Raw genomic sequence first — 16804 nt, 5'->3', positions numbered from 1 at the left:
CTCGTCCCATTGGCTCTGTCGCTCACGGCGGGTGCCGAGTTGCGCTGCAGCAACTCATTCTGAAGGGGCCTGCAGTCCCCCGGCCCTGGGCTAGGATCCCCCAGCTGGGCAGCCTCACTCTTTGTAAGGAGGCTGCCTGTCAGTGGTGGGGCTCGGGGGACTTCATCCTCACCCCTCTTATTTACTTCACCAGTGCTGTGCAGTGACTTCAGTGTCTGCAAAGAGCTTCTAGATCCCGGGACAGAGGTTGCTATGGCAACAAGCAGCGAATATTAACCCAGTACAGAGTGGGATATACTGACATCCAATTTCATATTCCTGTTCCGCTGAGTTTCTCCATTTCCGTTTCTAGCTTTTCCTACCTCACGCGCTGTACCGACCTCAGGAATGCTGAATCCCACACACCCGGGCCGTAACTCCGCCTGGGGATCAGATCTGGACTCCAAAACGTCTGCAGGCTTCATTCTCCCTAATTCATGGCACGTTCAGGCTCCCACTGTTCCTTCCATTAAGGGGAATCTGTTGCATCTCTGCAACGACCTAGCAGAGAAAGCAGCAGGTTTTGCCAATGCAGATTTATCCTGATGGTAACACTTGTGCATGACTGTGGGTTGCCAAATGGAAAATCCCAACCCAAATTATCTTAATGGAACCAGATTCGTTGTAATGGCACAACCTGGAAACTCTTAGGAACACTCCTGGATGAAGTTCACAGCTCTTTGTGGTCCTTCCAGAGAAAAGAGAGCTTAGAATCCTTTTCTATTTTACTGCCTCTGCAGATTCCCTGAGGGGACAAACCCTTAGAGCAGTAAATTCATGAGCAAAATAAATGTCTTCCCTCCTCCGCCCAGTGAGAATATGGATTTCTGGGCAGACTGGATGATTTGTAGTTCAGCTGGCAATAGCTGATGCAGAAATAGCTGCATGGTCCTGTCTGGGACCAGCAAATTCAGGCCTAATTCTCCTACTGATTTGTGAGCTCAGGCAGCTTTTACCAGATGAAGCTCTGCCCCCCTCTCTACCTCTGCCTGCCACTGTGGGTATTAATAAATAAATAAATGAAACAAAAGGCCCCTGTACAGTAAGAGGAGTAAAGTCACTGACTACATCATAGCAGTTAAAGCACGTGTAGAGTGGCTGAGCCTGAAGTGGAGGAAAGATTGCTACCACTTTTGACCCCAGCAGTTAGCCAAATTCAGGCCAGTCAGTGATGAGGAGAAATTGATGGGAGAGTCAGGTGTTTTCTTTGATGCAATGTTGTTTATTTGCAAAGAACTTACAAAGTCCATTTCCCTGAACACAGGAGGAACATAGAAGAGAGTGTTTTTGCTTACAGCCCCAAACCCCACACCCAGTTCTGTCCACACACACCCTCAAAACTTACTGGTGCCAGACTGAACTCTGTCTCCACAGGTAAATGCCTGCTCTGCTCTCCCATGGTAATGGCAGGCATGTAGGGGAGGAGTACAAGACACCCCGATCACTATTAAGCCACTTGCAGTGTTAAGGGAGCAAAATAATGATACCCAGTGCCCATGAAGTGGTAACATGTGTCGGGTGGAGATTTGGGAAGGTGGGGTGAGAGGGTAGTCCATGGATAGGGTTGGCATGGAAATAGACACAAAGCCAGCAGTGAGAGAAGGACTGGTGCTGCATTAGGTTTGTCTGCTGCCCCAGTTTACCTTCCTAAGTTCAAACAAGCCATCACATGCCTGGTGCTTTTGCATTAACTCTCTCCTTCCGGGGTCTGGTTTATTCACACACAACAACACGCAAAAATAAATATCCCAGCCTTCTTCCTTCACACTCAACAGGCCCCTCAGTTTGTATCAGGCTTCACCATCCTTCCTCTAGGGCAGTGGTTCTTAACCTTTCCAAACTACTGTACCCCTGAAGCCTGAGTTCAAACTTAGTTTCATGGCGCCCCTGTGGCTCCAGGCAATTTTCTTGCCACCCCCAATACCAGCTCTGCACTTGCGACCCCTCTAGTTACTCTAGGGTCTAGCTAGGGCCATAACGGGCACTCACACATCTCTGAATCATTCACTGACCCTTAAAATAACCGCCAGGCTTGCTCTAGAGATGGTGGGCAGCTGCAGCTCACATGGTCTGTCACCTGAACCACACAATTCCCACAGCTACAGATCCCAAGGTGGTTACTCTTTCAGGGGCTCACTCTCTGCTGGGGGAAAGCCCTGCGGACTAGAGAGATGTGATTATTATATGACTGCACACTCTAAACCAAACACTCAGCTCAGTCTGGAATTTGCAAGATTTCAGCCTCATTGTTGCTTCTTACATGCTAATTACCAGAAGATCAGTTATCCAAGGGGGATATTTGCCTATAGCCTGTTTTGTAACTTCCTTGCCATAACTACAAGTTTGTGCGCCAGACTGAACCCACTGACTTCGATAGCAGTTCTGCTAGGGTACAAACACGACACTCATTTGCAGGGGCAAAAATAATGATACTCAGTGCCCCTGTAATATGATGAAGGTCCCTGTGCTGGAAAACAGAGGACCAGAAGTTCAGATCTCACCTCTTCTAACTGCTGGTTCAATTCCCATGCAATTTTCTATCCTAGTTACCGGCTAAGGCCATGGACTCCAACCTAGGAGACAGACAGAAGAGCTGCTAAACACTCCCTGTGCCATTTGTTAACAAGTTAGCAGAGAGCTCACAAACAGTCAGAGCAGGCCCAGACAGGGTGACCAGACAGCAAGCATGAAAACTCGGGACGAAGATGGGCGATAATAGGTGGCTATATATGAAAAAGCTCCGTAAATCGGGACTGTCCCTATAATATCAGGACATCTGGTCACCCTGGGCCCAGAACTCAGCTGTTAATAAGTTAGCAGAGAGCTCACAGACAGTCAGAGCAGGCCCAGAACTCAGGTTTCTAACAGACCCCAGCCAGCTCCACTGCACCATATCCTGAAGAGACTAAACCAGGGCTGGTCCACACTAGAACATTAGGTGCAGCTTAACTACCACAGGGCTGTGAAAATCCCACACCCTGGAGCGACGCAGTTAAAACGACCCAATCCCCAGTGTCGACAGAGCTCGATCTGCCATCGACCTAGCTACTGCCTCTGGAGGAGGTGGATTATCTACGTCGACAGGAGAACTGCTACTGAGGTAGTGTCTACACTGAAGCGCTACCGTGGCACAGCTGTACCTGGGCTGCTAGAGCGTTGCAAGTATAGACAAGCCCCCGATCACCATCTCCAACCACAGCACCTTAACAGAGCTGCTCCTAAAGTGTGGGTCGCGACCCCAGATGGGGTCACACTCTCAGCAGATGGGGTCGTGATGATCCTCCTGTGCAGAGGGCATCCTTCTGCTTGCAGAGCATGTCCTCCAATGTGCAATACATGCGGGGTCACGGTGCAGAGAGGACACCATTTTGCCCCACTAACTAGCATTCTCTGCACGGCCTGAACTTGCACACACCATACGTATGAGGTCACACTGTGCAGAGGACACCATTTTGTACAGCAAAATGGCATCCTCCATGCACTGTGACCTCACCCATAGGGTGCATGCAAAGTCAGTGTGTGGAGGATGGCATATTGCTCTTCAAAATGGCATTGGCCATGCTGCCTGCGGTCCTGGCAGGGAAGATTTAATTGAAATGGGGTCAGGCCGGCAGACGGTTTGGGAACCCCTGTTGTAACAAGCACCGCGCTGTGTTAAGACAAAAGTAACTTGCCAAGTGCATGCACCATGTGACAGTCAGAGGTGCTGCTCTTTTCATATAAACACACGAGGTCACTGGTAAGGTTTTGCATTAGGATGCAACTTTGATGACATGGGTACATATTGCTTTTGGTTGTTAGAAATGGAAGAGACCACCTTAAGGGCTGAAGGGTATTACTCACAGACCTGCAGGCAAGACGTAGGTGGAAAAGCATGCTAAAGTATTGGCCCTTAACTTTCTATTTCTCTGCATTAAGGCAGGGGATGTGCTGGGATGCATCTTAGCTGCCATTTTTCTTACTAGTTATTTCTAGTCCTGCAGCACTGAGAGAACCCAACAGAGATCACGGCCCGTTTGTCTTGGGAGCTGTACAAATACAAAAGGAGAGACTGTCCCTGGTCAGAAAATTTTCCAGTCTAAATAGGGACAACACACGACACTGGGTGCATGACAAAGCGGAGCTGGTCAGAAAATAGACATTTGTCCCCCATGAGAAATTCCAAAAAAAATATTTTAAAAATTTGGCTCAAAAATACAGATGAAAATTTTCAGGTTGTTCCAGAACATTTTAAATTGATTAAAAACAAGAATTGTCATTTTGAATCAACATTTTGAATTTACTTACAATATTGTTTCCCTTCTTTTTTTTCCCCAAAAAATCCTAAAGGAAACAAAATCCAAGACAAAACAAAACTAACATTTTCATTTCATTTGCAACATTGGTTCAAACTGAAAATTTTCATTTCAAATTTGCCTGCAGGAAAACAAACAGGTTTCACTGGAATTTCCCCACAAAGCTTTCAGTTTCAACTAGACACTGATCAGCAGGAAAGCTTTCCACACTAACAATTTCATCCAGATCGAAGAACAAAGTGGAAACCTTCAGAGGCATGTGGTGCCCAGGATGGGTTCCTTTTCTGCTGCTGTCATTGCTGATGGAGTCCATTTTCTGCAAGGCTAGGTTGGGTCACTGGGCAGCGGGGAGTTGATCTACACACTGCCCAGGGCAGATCTGCCAAGTAAGAGGAGGCTGGGATATTTGTGTACTTCAAGGGAAGGGTTTGATGGTGGAAATCCACTGAAATTTCAGGAACTGCTTGCAACTGCTGCTTCCGTTTTCTACCAGACCCTGTAAGAAGTCCTGTTGATGGTGTGAGAATAACAAAACAAAAACAGAACACCCCCACGACAGCAATCAAACCACCAGGCACTGAGAGACACCAGCCACTTCCCCCTTAGCCTGCTCCGAGGGCAGTGAGGTTGCGCAGATAGGAGGAACCCTTGCAATGAAAGAACTAGTTACAGAGCCTGAGTTTCATTGCAAACTGCATCAGCAGAAACGCAGACCTGGTGCCTCCTGGTAACACAGAGAGAGGATTTTCCTGGAGAGAGACTTACCTGGAATCAACGTCCCTCCAGCCTGTGGGGAGAGGCAGAACAATGAGGATTTTCCCAGTTCTGGGTTGGATGCTTATCCCAGGTAAGAAGGCAACGAGCTCTGTACGCACCAGCAGAAACAGCCAGTGTTCTTCCTCCTCGGGCCCTTCGCACACACACATCTGTGTGTGTTAGCAGAGTGCGGCTGCTAAGAAGGGATTCCAGGAATGGTCCTAGAAGTTTCCAATAAACCTGCAGGAGCCTCAGTGCTCTGCTCTTAGAGACTTTTGAACCTGCCTCACGGGTGGGCTCTGTGTTATTTATGCTGCTCCTTACAGCTGGCGAAGCTGCTCATTCACTAGGAGCTATTCTGCAGAAATCAACTGTTGGTAAAACTACTGCAGGTTGGTGCTTTACATTTGTAAGTTACCAAAAACTTCCCAGCCCAGAAGGGGACAATGCGACTGTCCCACGGTCTCTCTCTCTCTCTCTGGCTATGTAGAGTTTGCTCCCACATTTTCCTGTGATGCTCCATCAGCAGCAGTTACAGGGGGTCCAGATCTGCAGCAGCACCTGGTAACTGGCAAACACATTTTCTGCTGTGGTTATTCCTGAGAGCCACCCACCATCTGCGCTTCCTTGCAGGGAGGATACTTCTCCCTGGCTCAGTAATTGGGGTTGGGGAAACTCCACTGGTGTGTGTCTCTTTCCTGGAGATCCTGAGGCTGGAACCAGCACGAAGGAAGGGAACAGGGATCCCGCTTGCCCAGTGTCACACCTTGGCACTGCTCGGCAGGGCATGTGAAGGGGGAGCTGCTCTCTCGCTGTGGGCTGGGGACGGCAGTGATTGTCTGTTTGGGGTTTTGTTGCCCAGCAGGCTGTGAGTTGGGTCCCTGCGTCTCTCAGCACATCCCGGCCTCCTGCTCTGGGCAGGCAAATGCTCAGATGTCAGCGCAACATTCCCCGGGGCACAGGGCAGTGACCTACCGCGGGTCTCTGGGATCCCGGGACCAAGCGTGCGTCTGCGTCCACCCGCACAGGGCAGGAGGGATCCCGGCACCGGCCCTAGCTGCGTCGGAGGGGGGGGATCTGCACCTGCGGGGGGGAGGCGTGAGACCTGGGGAGGGGAGGGGGTGGAGGCAAATGCAGGCTTTGCTCCGCCGCGCACTTACCCGCCACTCAGCGCCCACCTCCCCAGCTCCAGCCCCGCAGCCCGGCGCCAGCGCAGACGGGGCCGCCTCACCCGCGGCCGGCCCGGCTCTTCACAACGCAGCGAGGGGGTCACAGGAGCAGCTGCCCTCCGAGCCTCCTGCGCCCATCCGGACTTACCCGCTGCTGCAGCCCTGAAGCCCAGCTCGGTTTCGGAGTCGGCCTCACTCGCCTGACTGGGGGGAAGGAGCTGCCGGGATGTGCCCACCTCCCCCCGTCCGCCACTGGCACGGGACCTTTTCTGTTCGTTTCGCAGGTAACGACGCCCTGTGTCTGTCTGTGTCTGTCTGTCTGTCTCCCGCAGGCTGCTGGGCGCTGACGGGTCCCGGGACAGTGCGTGGCCCCGCGGGCGGGTCGGTGACTGTGCGCTGCTCCTATGACAGAGGCTACGAAAGTTATAAGAAGTTCTGGTGCCGGCCAGGATCGTGGGCCCGCTGTTTCGATGAGGTCTACATCGCTGAGAGCAGCGGGACAGAGGCCGAGGTGAAGCGGGGCCGCGTCTCCCTGCGAGACAATCACACGCTGAGATCGTTCACTGTGACCGTGGAGAACCTGACCCCGGCAGACGCCGGCACTTACCAGTGTGGGATAGACAAGGCTGGGTTTGATCCCGTGCACAACGTGGAAGTCATCGTCACCCCAGGTACATCGCTGCGCTGCTCCGAGCGCTAACTCCGGGTGCAGCAGTTCAGGCACAGCCCGGCAGCCGGTGCCCGGCGCTGCCCGCACAGACTCTGGCCGCTCAGGGGCTGCAGCGCTGGATGGGGGGGCGGGGGGTTGTGGGGGCCCAGGGGGTGAATCCAGGCGCGGCCTAGAAAGACACTTCTCGATCCAGGGCCAGTTTCGGCCCGGCCCGGCCCGGCCTCGCCCCCGGCACACGCTGCGTTCCCCGCCCCAGGCTGCGCGGCAGCACCTGTGATAAGGCCCCGGGTATTTACCCGGCCATGCAGGGTGCGGAGGGGGAGGGGCCCTGCTTCCCCCCGGGGCTGTTCTCCTGGGTGCTGCGCCTCCCTCCCTCGCCCGGCACCAGCTGCCACGTGTTTGCTCCCTGGGCTCAGCCACGGGCTCGGGGCGGAGGGGGAAGCTCGATGGAAGAAGCTGCCTTGATTTCCGAGGGGGCGGGGCTGTTAGTGCTCCTGGGAACCCGCCGGAGCGACACAGGCCGGTATCGGCACCGGGAGAGGCGGGAGCGGGCAGCGGGGGGGTCCGGGCGTCTGTGTCGCTGCTGGCAGGGATGGGGAAGTTGCAGGTGAATAAAAGACCGGCAGTGTCAGGCGAGGGCTGATGGCTCGTGGGGACCGGCCCAGCTTTATACCCGCCATTCAGGTAGAATATACATTATATAGGGACAGGCCCTGCACTTAACCCCAGTGCAATAATCTCCTAAGGAATTCCTGTCCGTGGAGTCCAGCTCCAGGCCCGACACCTACACGGACGGACGTGTGAGCCGTGACACCGCCAGCTCAGCGCCTGCCCTGCAGACAGTGCCCCCAGCACGAGCGTGGCCAGGCAGCGCTGGTTACTAGCAGGTAGCAGAGAAACCAGTCACCAATGTCTCTGGCCGGCACGGAGCTCTCTGCTCCACTCATGCCCTGATTCCGCGTCTGGACACAGAGCCGCCTCGTTACACTTAAACCAGCCAAAGGGGCAGGAGTGAAAAGCAGACCCAGTTTACAAATGTTTTCTAAAGCGCTGTAGATTCTGGTAGCTTTCGCCCCCTGAAGCCCTGTTCCTTCGCTTCTTTCATCCTGTGGCCACTGCTGTGCGGCACCAGCCAGCAAGCGAAGATAACAGCGAGTGCGGACGTACTAAATCTGCTCTATGGTGTTAGCTCAGCGGAGCGTGGCTGGGCCATAGAGGTGAAGAATCTGTGGCTGAAATTCTCTGCTCTGCCTCTCGGATGGCCCCACCCAGGGGCAGGAGGAGCAAAGACAGCTCGAAGTTACCCCTGCATCTTTCCAGTTCTGGGCCGCCACAGGCAGCTCTAATTTCCCACAACCTGCCCCCGCGGGTTACCTCTGTACCACGCTGCCCTCCTTAGCATCATAGTTTTTATAGCCCTAGGTGAGAGACACTCCCGGTTGCCGCAGTCCCACACTAGCGTACCCCGTACCAGGCTTTGCAGCGGTGGTAGGCAGCATAGGGCCCCTTGTTGCAGCCTAGTGCAGTTTTCATGCTCGGGCAATTCTGCCCTGGTGACTCTCTACAGGGAGTGAAGGGATTCAGGTCGGGGTTTCTGCAAGTAACGCTGGCTCTCTCTCTCTTTTCATCTGCAGCCATCCGTACCTCGGCCCCCACTGGAAGACCCCCAGCCACAGCACAGCAGCCCGGCAATGCTGCTACCACACCAATTACAATCTCTATAAGCAGGAACGACACCCACGCACTGTGAGTGTCAGGGCTCTGCTGGACTGAGCCTCACCCTTATTGCCACCATGTGCCATGCCCAAGGGCCCTAAGCTTGTCCCTCGTATCCCAGCCCACCCAGATGTCTCTGCTGCATCTCTGCCCTTCCTGCCCATCGGTGTTACAGATGGTCCCTATTCCATTCTACCTTAGTAACACTCCCGGTGATTTTCTCTCTGGTGCTGAGATCCAAATCCCTTTAACACGATCTCATGGAAACCAGACTGGTTTTTGCCACATTGAGAAACTCCCAAATGCCCATCACGTTGGAGGAGATCTATGAAATATGGAAATATTTATGGTCATCTAGAGAGAAGAGGTCCCACACTTCACCCAGAGAAGCCAAGAACTCTCATATTCTTGGTGATAAGGTCCCACAGAAAAAACTAACCATGTTTTTTCCCCGAAACAACGTGGACGCTTTGGGGGGTTAGATACCTTGGCAGGGAACTTGCTGCAGGGAAGCATCAGACAGGGAGTGTCTGGTTCCAATCACTTCAGGGTCTAGACGTCTGGCTGACTGTCCCGTGGGTCAAAGGCAGCTCGTGTGATTAACTGCTGGGACGCACTAGCAGGGCAGGGTGCTGAGGCCTGTGTGTGTCCCTCTCCGCCTCGTTCACACCTTCCCACTCAGGCAGAGCGGCAGGGAACGCATGGTTGGGAGCAGTCTGGGCACATCTGCTGGGTTCACAGCTTTTATTTCCTCTCTCCTCCACAGAGCCCAGCTCAGCAACATCCATTTCCTGCTCCTGGTCATCTGGAAAGTCCCCATCCTTCTGTGCATTGTCGGGATGAACCTATGGTACAGGAAGAACTGCAGGGAGATGCCAGGCAGACATCGTGAGAGCCTCCAAATTCATACCGTGAGCTCCCAGCTCTGAGCACAGCATCTACCCACAACCAGAGCCCACGTGGATCTGTGGAAATGGAATCCTGCTGAAGGCTTCCGCAGATCCAGAACTTACTCCAGAGTGAGGAGAAAGGAGGGGGATGAGCCCCAAAGGCCACAGTTCCCCACCTGAACACAGAGAAAATATCAAGTGTCAGAGCCTGCGTAGCTGACGGAGGGACTCATCCCCTTCCTGCGGTTTGGTTGTGGCTTTTTGCAGCTGGATCGCACTTTCTACAGCTCCTTTTCCATTGTTCATCACCACCGCTTCTGCCTCTTCTGCACTGAGCCCCTGGGAAGGACTCAAACATAATCTGGTCTCAGTGACATGCACGCAGGGGATAGCCTCAGATCATACCTCAGAAGGAGTCATTTCAGTTACTTCTAACCTGTAACATGCCAATCAAATGTGTTTTGCAATAAAGCTTTTTCCTCACGTTCTACAGAGACAGACTCCCCTGGAGACATCTGTCTGACTCTCTGCCCCTCCTGCAAGCGGCTGTCTGAATCCTGAGCATTTACTGGGATGAGAGAAAATCCCTGATGCGAAGCTGCATGGGCATGACAGGGGGAGTCCTACAGAGAAGAAAATGTGAAAAATAGCTCATCGTGGGAGAAAGGGTGGGAGAACCAAAAGCCAAAGTCACTGCAGGCATAAGCAACTGTGGCTACAGAACATGAGCTTTGAACACGATTTGAATTATTCCTGGTTGGATGAAAAATATACCCATTTGGCAAGAAATCAAAGACACTCTGGGATCGGTCCTTGAGCCACATTGTTTCTCCTCATCATCTGCTTATTGTTTGAATATTGCTCAGTTATCCAAAGGAGGTATTTGCCTAGTGTATTTTGTAACTTTCTAGCCATAATGACACGTTTCTGTGCCAGACTGAACCCACTGACTTCGATAGCAATTCTGCTGGCATTCGAACACCAGCACTCACTTGCAAGGGTAATAATAATGATACTCAGTGCCCCTGTAACACAGTGAAGGTCCCCGTGCTAGGAAACAGATAACCAGAAGTTTGGATCTCACCTCTTCTAACTGCTGGTTGAATTCCCATGACATTTGCTATCCTAGTTACCGGCTAAGGTCAGGAACCCCAACCTAGGGGACAGTCAGGGAAGAGCTGCTAAATACTCCCTGCTGTCATTTGTTAACGAGTTAGCAGAGAGCTCATAGACAGGCAGAGCAGGCCCAGAACTCAGGTCTCGAACACAAACCCCAGCCAGCTCCACTGCACCATATTCTGAAGAGACTGAACCAGGGCTGGTCCACACTAGAGCATTAAGTCACCTTAACTACCTCCGGGGTGTGAAAAACCCACATCCACAATTCTCCCGATGACCTAGCTACTGCCTCTCGGGGAGGTGGATTTCCTACGTCAACAGCAGAACCCCTACTACTGGTGAGAGAGAGTGTCTACACTGAAGAGCTCCCGTGGCACAGCTGTACCGGTGTCCCGGGGCTGCAACAGCGTTTCAATTGCAGACAAGCCCCCAGTCACTATCTCCAAACACAAATCCTCACCCGGCACCTCGCTGTGCTAAGGCACTAGTAATTTGCCCGGTGCATGGGCAGTGTGACAGTCAGAGGTGCTGCACTCTTGGTACGGAGCATGTCAGGTCACTAGTAACGCTTTGCATTAGGCTGCATCTTGGATGAACTCGGGTACGGATTGTGTTTGGTTGTTAGCAGTGGAAGTTAACGCACTGCAGCCCTTAAGGTGTTCCTCACAGACATGCAGGCAAGACGAAGGTGGAAAGGGACGCTCAAGTCTCTGCACCTGACTTTCGATTTCCATGTGTGAAGGGTTTGGGCTGGGCGCAGTGTGCTGGGGTGCAACCTTCGCTGCCATTTCTCTTGCTACTGATTTCTAGCCCCGCAGCACCGAGAGGACCCAATAGAGATCCCAGCCTGCTTGTCCTGGGGATTGTACAAATACAGAAGGAGAGACTGTCCCTGCGCTGAAGCGTTTCCAATCTAAACAGGGACAACACACGACAGTTGGTGCAGGACAAGGCGGAGCTGGTCAGAAAACAGACGTTTTACACCATGAGAAATAAATAATAATAATAATAATAATAATAAAAAACAATTAAAAAAATGTGGGTTCAAAAATTTAGTTGACATTTTTCAGGTTTTCGCTAACATTTTGAATTGATTAAAAACAAGAATTGTCATTTTGAATTAACAATTTATTGTACTTATAATATTGTTTCCCTTCATTTCCCCCCCAAAATACCTAAAGGAAAAAAAATCCAAGACAAAACAGAACTAACATTTTCATTTCACTTTTCAACATTGATTCAAACTGAAAAATTTCATTTCAAATTTGCCTGCAGGAAAACAAACACGTTTCACTGGAATTTCCCCCACAAAGCTTTCGGTTTCAACTAGACCCTGATCAGCAGGAAAGCTTTCCACACTAACAACCTCAACCAGATCGAAGAACAAAGTGGAAACCTTCAGAGGCATGTGGTGCCCTGGATGGGTTCCTTTTCTGCTGCTGGCATTGCTGATGGAGTCCATTGTCTGTAAGGCTAGGTTGGGTCACTGGGCAGCGGGGAGTTGATCTACACACTGCCCAGGGCAGATCTGCCAAGTAAGAGGAGGCTGGGATATTTCTGTGCTTCAGGGGAAGGGTCTGACGGTGGAAATCCACTGAAATTTCAGAACTGCTTGCAACTGCTGCTTCCGTTTTCCACCAGACCCTGTAAGAGCTCATGTTCATGGTGTGAGTAACAACACAAAAAGAGAACACCCCGACCACCAATCAAACAACCAGGCACTGAGAGACACCAGCCACTTCCCCTTTAGCCTCCTCGAGGGCAGTGAGGTTGCGCAGATAGGAGGAACCCTTGCAATGAAAGAACTAGTTACAGAGCCTGAGTTTCACTGCAAACTCCTACAGCAGAAACCCAGACCTGGTGCCTCCTGGTAACAGAGAGAGGATTGTCCTGGAGAGAGACTTACCTGGAATCAACGTCCGGCCAGCCTGTGGGGAGAGGCAGAACAATGAGGATTTTCCCAGTTCTGGGTTGGATACTTATCCCAGGTAAGAAGGCGACGAGCTCTGTATGCACCAGCAGAAACAGCCAGTGTTCTTCCTCCTCGGGCCCTTCGCACACCCGCATCTGTCTGTGTTAGCAGAGTGCGGGTCGGCGGCTGCTGAGAAGGCATTGTGGGAAGGGTCCTTGAGACTTGCAGTGAGCCTGCAGGAGACAGTGCACTGCTCCCGGAGAGCGGGGTTTTGTACCTTTGTCTATGAACCTGCCTCTCGGGTGGGCTCTGTGTTATTTATGCTGCTCCTTACCTTTGATGTAGCTGCTCATTCACTAGGAGCTATTCTGCAGAAATCAGCTGTTGGTAAAACTACTGCAGGTTGGTGCTTTACATTTGTAAGTTACCAGAAACTTCCCGGCCCAGAAGGGGACAATGCGACTGTCCCACGGTCTCTCTCTCTCGCTCTCTGGCTATGTAGAGTTTGCTCCCACAGTTTTCCTGTGATGCTCCATCAGCAGCAGTTACAGGGGGTCCAGATCTGCAGCAGCACCTGCTAACTGGCAAACACATTCTCTGCTGTGGTTATTCCTGAGAGTCACCCACCATCTGCGCTTCCTTGCAGGGAGGATACTTCTCCCTGGCTCAGTAATTGGGGTTGGGGAAACTCCACTGGTGTGTGTCTCTTTCCTGCAGATCCTGAGGCTGGAACCAGCACGAAGGAAGGGAACAGGGATCCCGCTTGCCCAGTGTCACACCTTAGCACTGCTCGGCAGGGCATGTGAAGGGGGAGCTGCTCTCTCGCTGTGGGCTGGGGACGGCAGTGTTTGTCTGTTTGGGGTTTTATTGCCCAGCAGGCCGTGAGTTGGGTCCCTGCGTCTCTCAGCACATCCCGGCCTCCTGCTCTGGGCAGGGAAATGCTCAGATGTCAGCACAACATTCCCCGGAGCACAGGGCAGTGACCTACCGCGGGTCTCTGGGATCCCGGGACCAAGCCTGCGTCTGCGTCCACCCGCGCAGGGCAGGAGGGATCCCGGCACTGCCCCCAGCTGCACCGGAGAGGGGGGATCTGCACCTGCGGGGGGAGGCGTGAGCCCTGGGTGGAGGGGACGCAAATGCAGGCTCGGCTCCGCCGCGCATTTACCCTCCACGCAGCGCCCGCCTCCCCCGCTCCAGCGCCGCAGCCCGGTCCCAGCTCAGACGCGGCCAGCCCGGCTCTTCACCACGCACCGAGGGGGTCGCAGGAGCAGCTGCCCTCCGAGCCTCCTGCGCCGCTCCGGACTTACCCGCTGCTCCAGCCCAGCTCCGACTGAGAGGCGTCCTCATCCCCCGGACTAGGGGGCGGGAACTGCCTGGATGTGCCCCCCGCCCCCTGCACATGGGGAAAGGCCGGCCCGGCCCAGCGACCCCCCGCAGGCCGGCGCCGGCTGTGCCCCCCTCCCCCGTTCGCCACTGGCACGAGCCATTTTCTGTTGGTTTCGCAGGTAACGACGCCCTGTGTCTGTCTGTCTGTCTGTCTGTCTCCCGCAGGCTGCTGGGCGGTGACGGGCCCCGGGACAGTGCGCGGCCCCGCGGGCGGGTCGGTGGCTGTGCTCTGCTCCTATGACAGAGGCTACGAGAGTTATAAGAAGTACTGGTGCTGGCCAGGATCGCGGTACCGCTGTTTCGATGATGTCTACATCGCTGAGAGCAGCGGGACAGAGGCCGAGGTGAAGCGGGGCCGCGTCTCCCTGCGAGACAATCACAGGCTGAGCTCGTTCACTGTGACCGTGGAGAACCTGACCGCGGCAGACGCCGGCACTTACCTGTGCGGGATAGACAAGGCTGGGTTTGATCCCGTGCACAACGTGGAAGTCATCGTCACCCCAGGTACATCGCTGCGCTGCTCCGAGCGCTAACTCCGGGTGCAGCAGTTCAGGCACAGCCCGGCAGCCGGTGCCCGGCGCTGCCCGCACAGACTCTGGCCGCTCAGGGGCTGCAGCGCTGGATGAGGGGGGCTGTGCGGGGCCCAGGGGGTGAATCCAGGCGCGGCCTAGAAAAGGCACTTCTCGATCCAGGGCCAGTTTTGGCCCGGCCCGGCCCGGCCTCGCCCCCGGCACACGCTACATCCCCCGCCCCAGGCTGCGCGGCAGCACCTGTGATAAGGCCCCGGGTATTTACCCGGCAATGCCGGGTGCGGAGGGGGAGGGGCCCTGCTTTCCCCCGGGGCTGTTCTCCTGGGTGCTGCGCCTCCCTCCCTCGCCCGGCACCAGCTGCCACGTGTTTGCTCCCTGGGCTCAGCCACGGGCTCGGGGCGGAGGGAGAAGCTCGATGGAAGAAGCTGCCTTGATTTCCGAGGGCGGAGGGGCTGTTAGTGCTCCTGGGAACCCGCCGGAGCGACACAGGCCGGTATCGCACCGGGAGAGGCGGGAGCGGGCAGCGGGGGGGTCCGGGCGTCTGTGTCGCTGCTGGCAGGGATGGGGAAGTTGCAGGTGAATAAAAGACCGGCAGTGTCAGGCGAGGGCTGATGGCTCGTGGGGACCGGCCCAGCTTTATACCCGCCATTCAGGGAGAATATACATTATATAGAGACAGGCCCTGCACTTAACCCCAGTGCAATAATCTCCTAAGGAATTCCTGTCCGTGGAGTCCAGCTCCAGGCCCGACACCTACACGGACGGACGTGTGAGCCGTGACACCGCCAGCTCAGCGCCTCCCCTGCAGACAGTGCCCCCAGCACGAGCGTGGCCAGGCAGCGCTGGTTACTAGCAGGTAGCAGAGAAACCAGTCACCAATGTCTCTGGCCGGCACGGAGCTCTCTGCTCCACTCATACCCTGATTCCGCGTCTGGACGCAGAGACTCCGCATTGCATTTAAACCAGATAAAGGGGCAGGAGTGAAAAGCAGACCCAGTTTACAAATGTTTTCTAACACGCGGTAGATTCTGGCAGCTTTCACCCCTGTGGGGCACCGACCAGAGAGAGAAGATAACAGCGAGGGCGGACATACTAAATCTGTTCTATAGTACTAGTTCAGCAGAGCGTGGCTGGGCCATAGAGGTGAAAAACTGTGGCTGGAATTCTGTGCTCTGCCTCGGGGATGCCCAACCCAAGAGGAGGGGGAGCAAAGACAGCTCTAAGTCACCCCTGCAACTTTCCAGTTCTGGGCTGCCACAGGTACTAGTTAGAGAAATGGCTGCTCTTATTTCCCACATCCTGCCCCCAAGGGCTGCCTATGTTCTACTCTGCACCTCTCAGAAGCAGAGAGTTTCTGTAGTCCTTAGTGTGAGAGAGAGAGAGAGAGAGAGAGAGAGAGAGAGAGAGATGCCCCCCCACCTCCATCCCCACTCTAGCATATCCCCGCCCGGGTTTGCAATGGTGGGAGGCAGCAGACGGCCTTGTGCACTTCTCACGCCGGGGCGTTTCTGGCCTGGTGACTGCAGGGCTTTCATGGCCCCTCTGTCCCACCTGAACAGGCTGCAGGGGCCCGGCAGAGAGGAGAATCCCTCCCCTGTGCCTCTTGCCTAAACTTTGGAACAAGAATGTTTAGTGCCATTGAGAAAACTGCATTTCCTCCAGTGGAGTTTCATTTAGTGAATCTGTTTTTAGCGACAGCTGCTCCTACCCCCAGCGCAGCAGGAAGGTCTCCCACAACGCCAAAGCAACCAGCTTCTTCCTCCTCCCCAAAATCTACTTCCACCTGGACAACTGCTGAGGAAGGGCAATCCAGCTTCTCCTCTATCCAAGATGCTACTTCCCCTGGGTGAGTACGAGTGCTTCAGCCAGGTCACTTATGGGTGAGTCTACACTGCAGCTGGGTGTGAGCTCCCAGCCCGAGGACACAGACTTGTGATGTGGGGCTTGCGCTGGTGTGTTACAAATAGCCGTGTAGACATGGTAGCTCTGGGTCTCAAACCTACGTGACCTCTAGGCTTGACAGCCCAACTTGCAATGTCTAAGCAACATCTTCTCAGCTATCGCTAGCACTAGCAGGAGCCCCACTGCACCAGTAGGTCTGCCTGGGCTGGAAGGGCGGCTCCCCGCTGCAGTGTAAACACACCTTATGAGCCGCCATCTCACTGGAATCAGGGCAAGGTCGGGGTGTGTGTGTGCCCCTTCTTCTTCCTTCACACTTCAGGATTGCATTTTCCCAGGCAGCATGTCTGAGACTGGACAAATCACCCCTTGTGTCTGCCTCTCCACATGACATCTCTGACCTGTGAGACCTCAGACTAAACC

The 16804-nt window shown here is 54.0% G+C and overlaps 2 protein-coding genes across 2 annotated transcripts; both read left to right on the top strand.

The window, feature by feature from the left end:
• The first annotated feature begins 5141 nt into the window (after positions 1–5141).
• Positions 5142–10072, top strand: LOC137152807 (CMRF35-like molecule 5). The gene is made up of 5 exons (XM_067547775.1): positions 5142–5181; positions 6592–6930; positions 7441–7536; positions 8564–8675; positions 9412–10072. Exons 1-5 carry the CDS (start codon positions 5142–5144, stop codon positions 9572–9574), a joined length of 750 nt encoding a protein of 249 aa, XP_067403876.1. The 3' UTR covers positions 9575–10072.
• A 2530-nt stretch (positions 10073–12602) lies between these two features.
• Positions 12603–14485, top strand: LOC137152806 (CMRF35-like molecule 3). Its single transcript, XM_067547773.1, has 2 exons — positions 12603–12642; positions 14118–14485. Exons 1-2 carry the CDS (start codon positions 12603–12605, stop codon positions 14483–14485), a joined length of 408 nt encoding a protein of 135 aa, XP_067403874.1.
• The last annotated feature ends 2319 nt before the right edge of the window (positions 14486–16804 follow it).

This window comes from Emydura macquarii, unplaced genomic scaffold (genome assembly GCF_026122565.2).
Source record: "Emydura macquarii macquarii isolate MOO-44397 ecotype Brisbane River unplaced genomic scaffold, CSIRO-AGI_Emac_v2 contig_1230, whole genome shotgun sequence".
NCBI classification, from domain to species: Eukaryota; Metazoa; Chordata; order Testudines; family Chelidae; genus Emydura; species Emydura macquarii.
The sequence above is the reverse complement of the archived record's forward strand: the minus strand, read 5'-3'. Positions and strand labels throughout refer to the sequence as shown.

Coding starts and splice junctions, on each gene's coding strand:
- LOC137152807 (XM_067547775.1), top strand. CDS start 5,142: ATGAGGATTTTCCCAGTTCTGGGTTGGATGCTTATCCCAG. Junction 5,182..6,591: donor GGGTTGGATGCTTATCCCAG/GTAAGAAGGCAA, acceptor TGTCTCCCGCAG/GCTGCTGGGCGCTGACGGGT. Junction 7,537..8,563: donor CAGGGATGGGGAAGTTGCAG/GTGAATAAAAGA, acceptor TTTCATCTGCAG/CCATCCGTACCTCGGCCCCC.
- LOC137152806 (XM_067547773.1), top strand. CDS start 12,603: ATGAGGATTTTCCCAGTTCTGGGTTGGATACTTATCCCAG. Junction 12,643..14,117: donor GGGTTGGATACTTATCCCAG/GTAAGAAGGCGA, acceptor TGTCTCCCGCAG/GCTGCTGGGCGGTGACGGGC.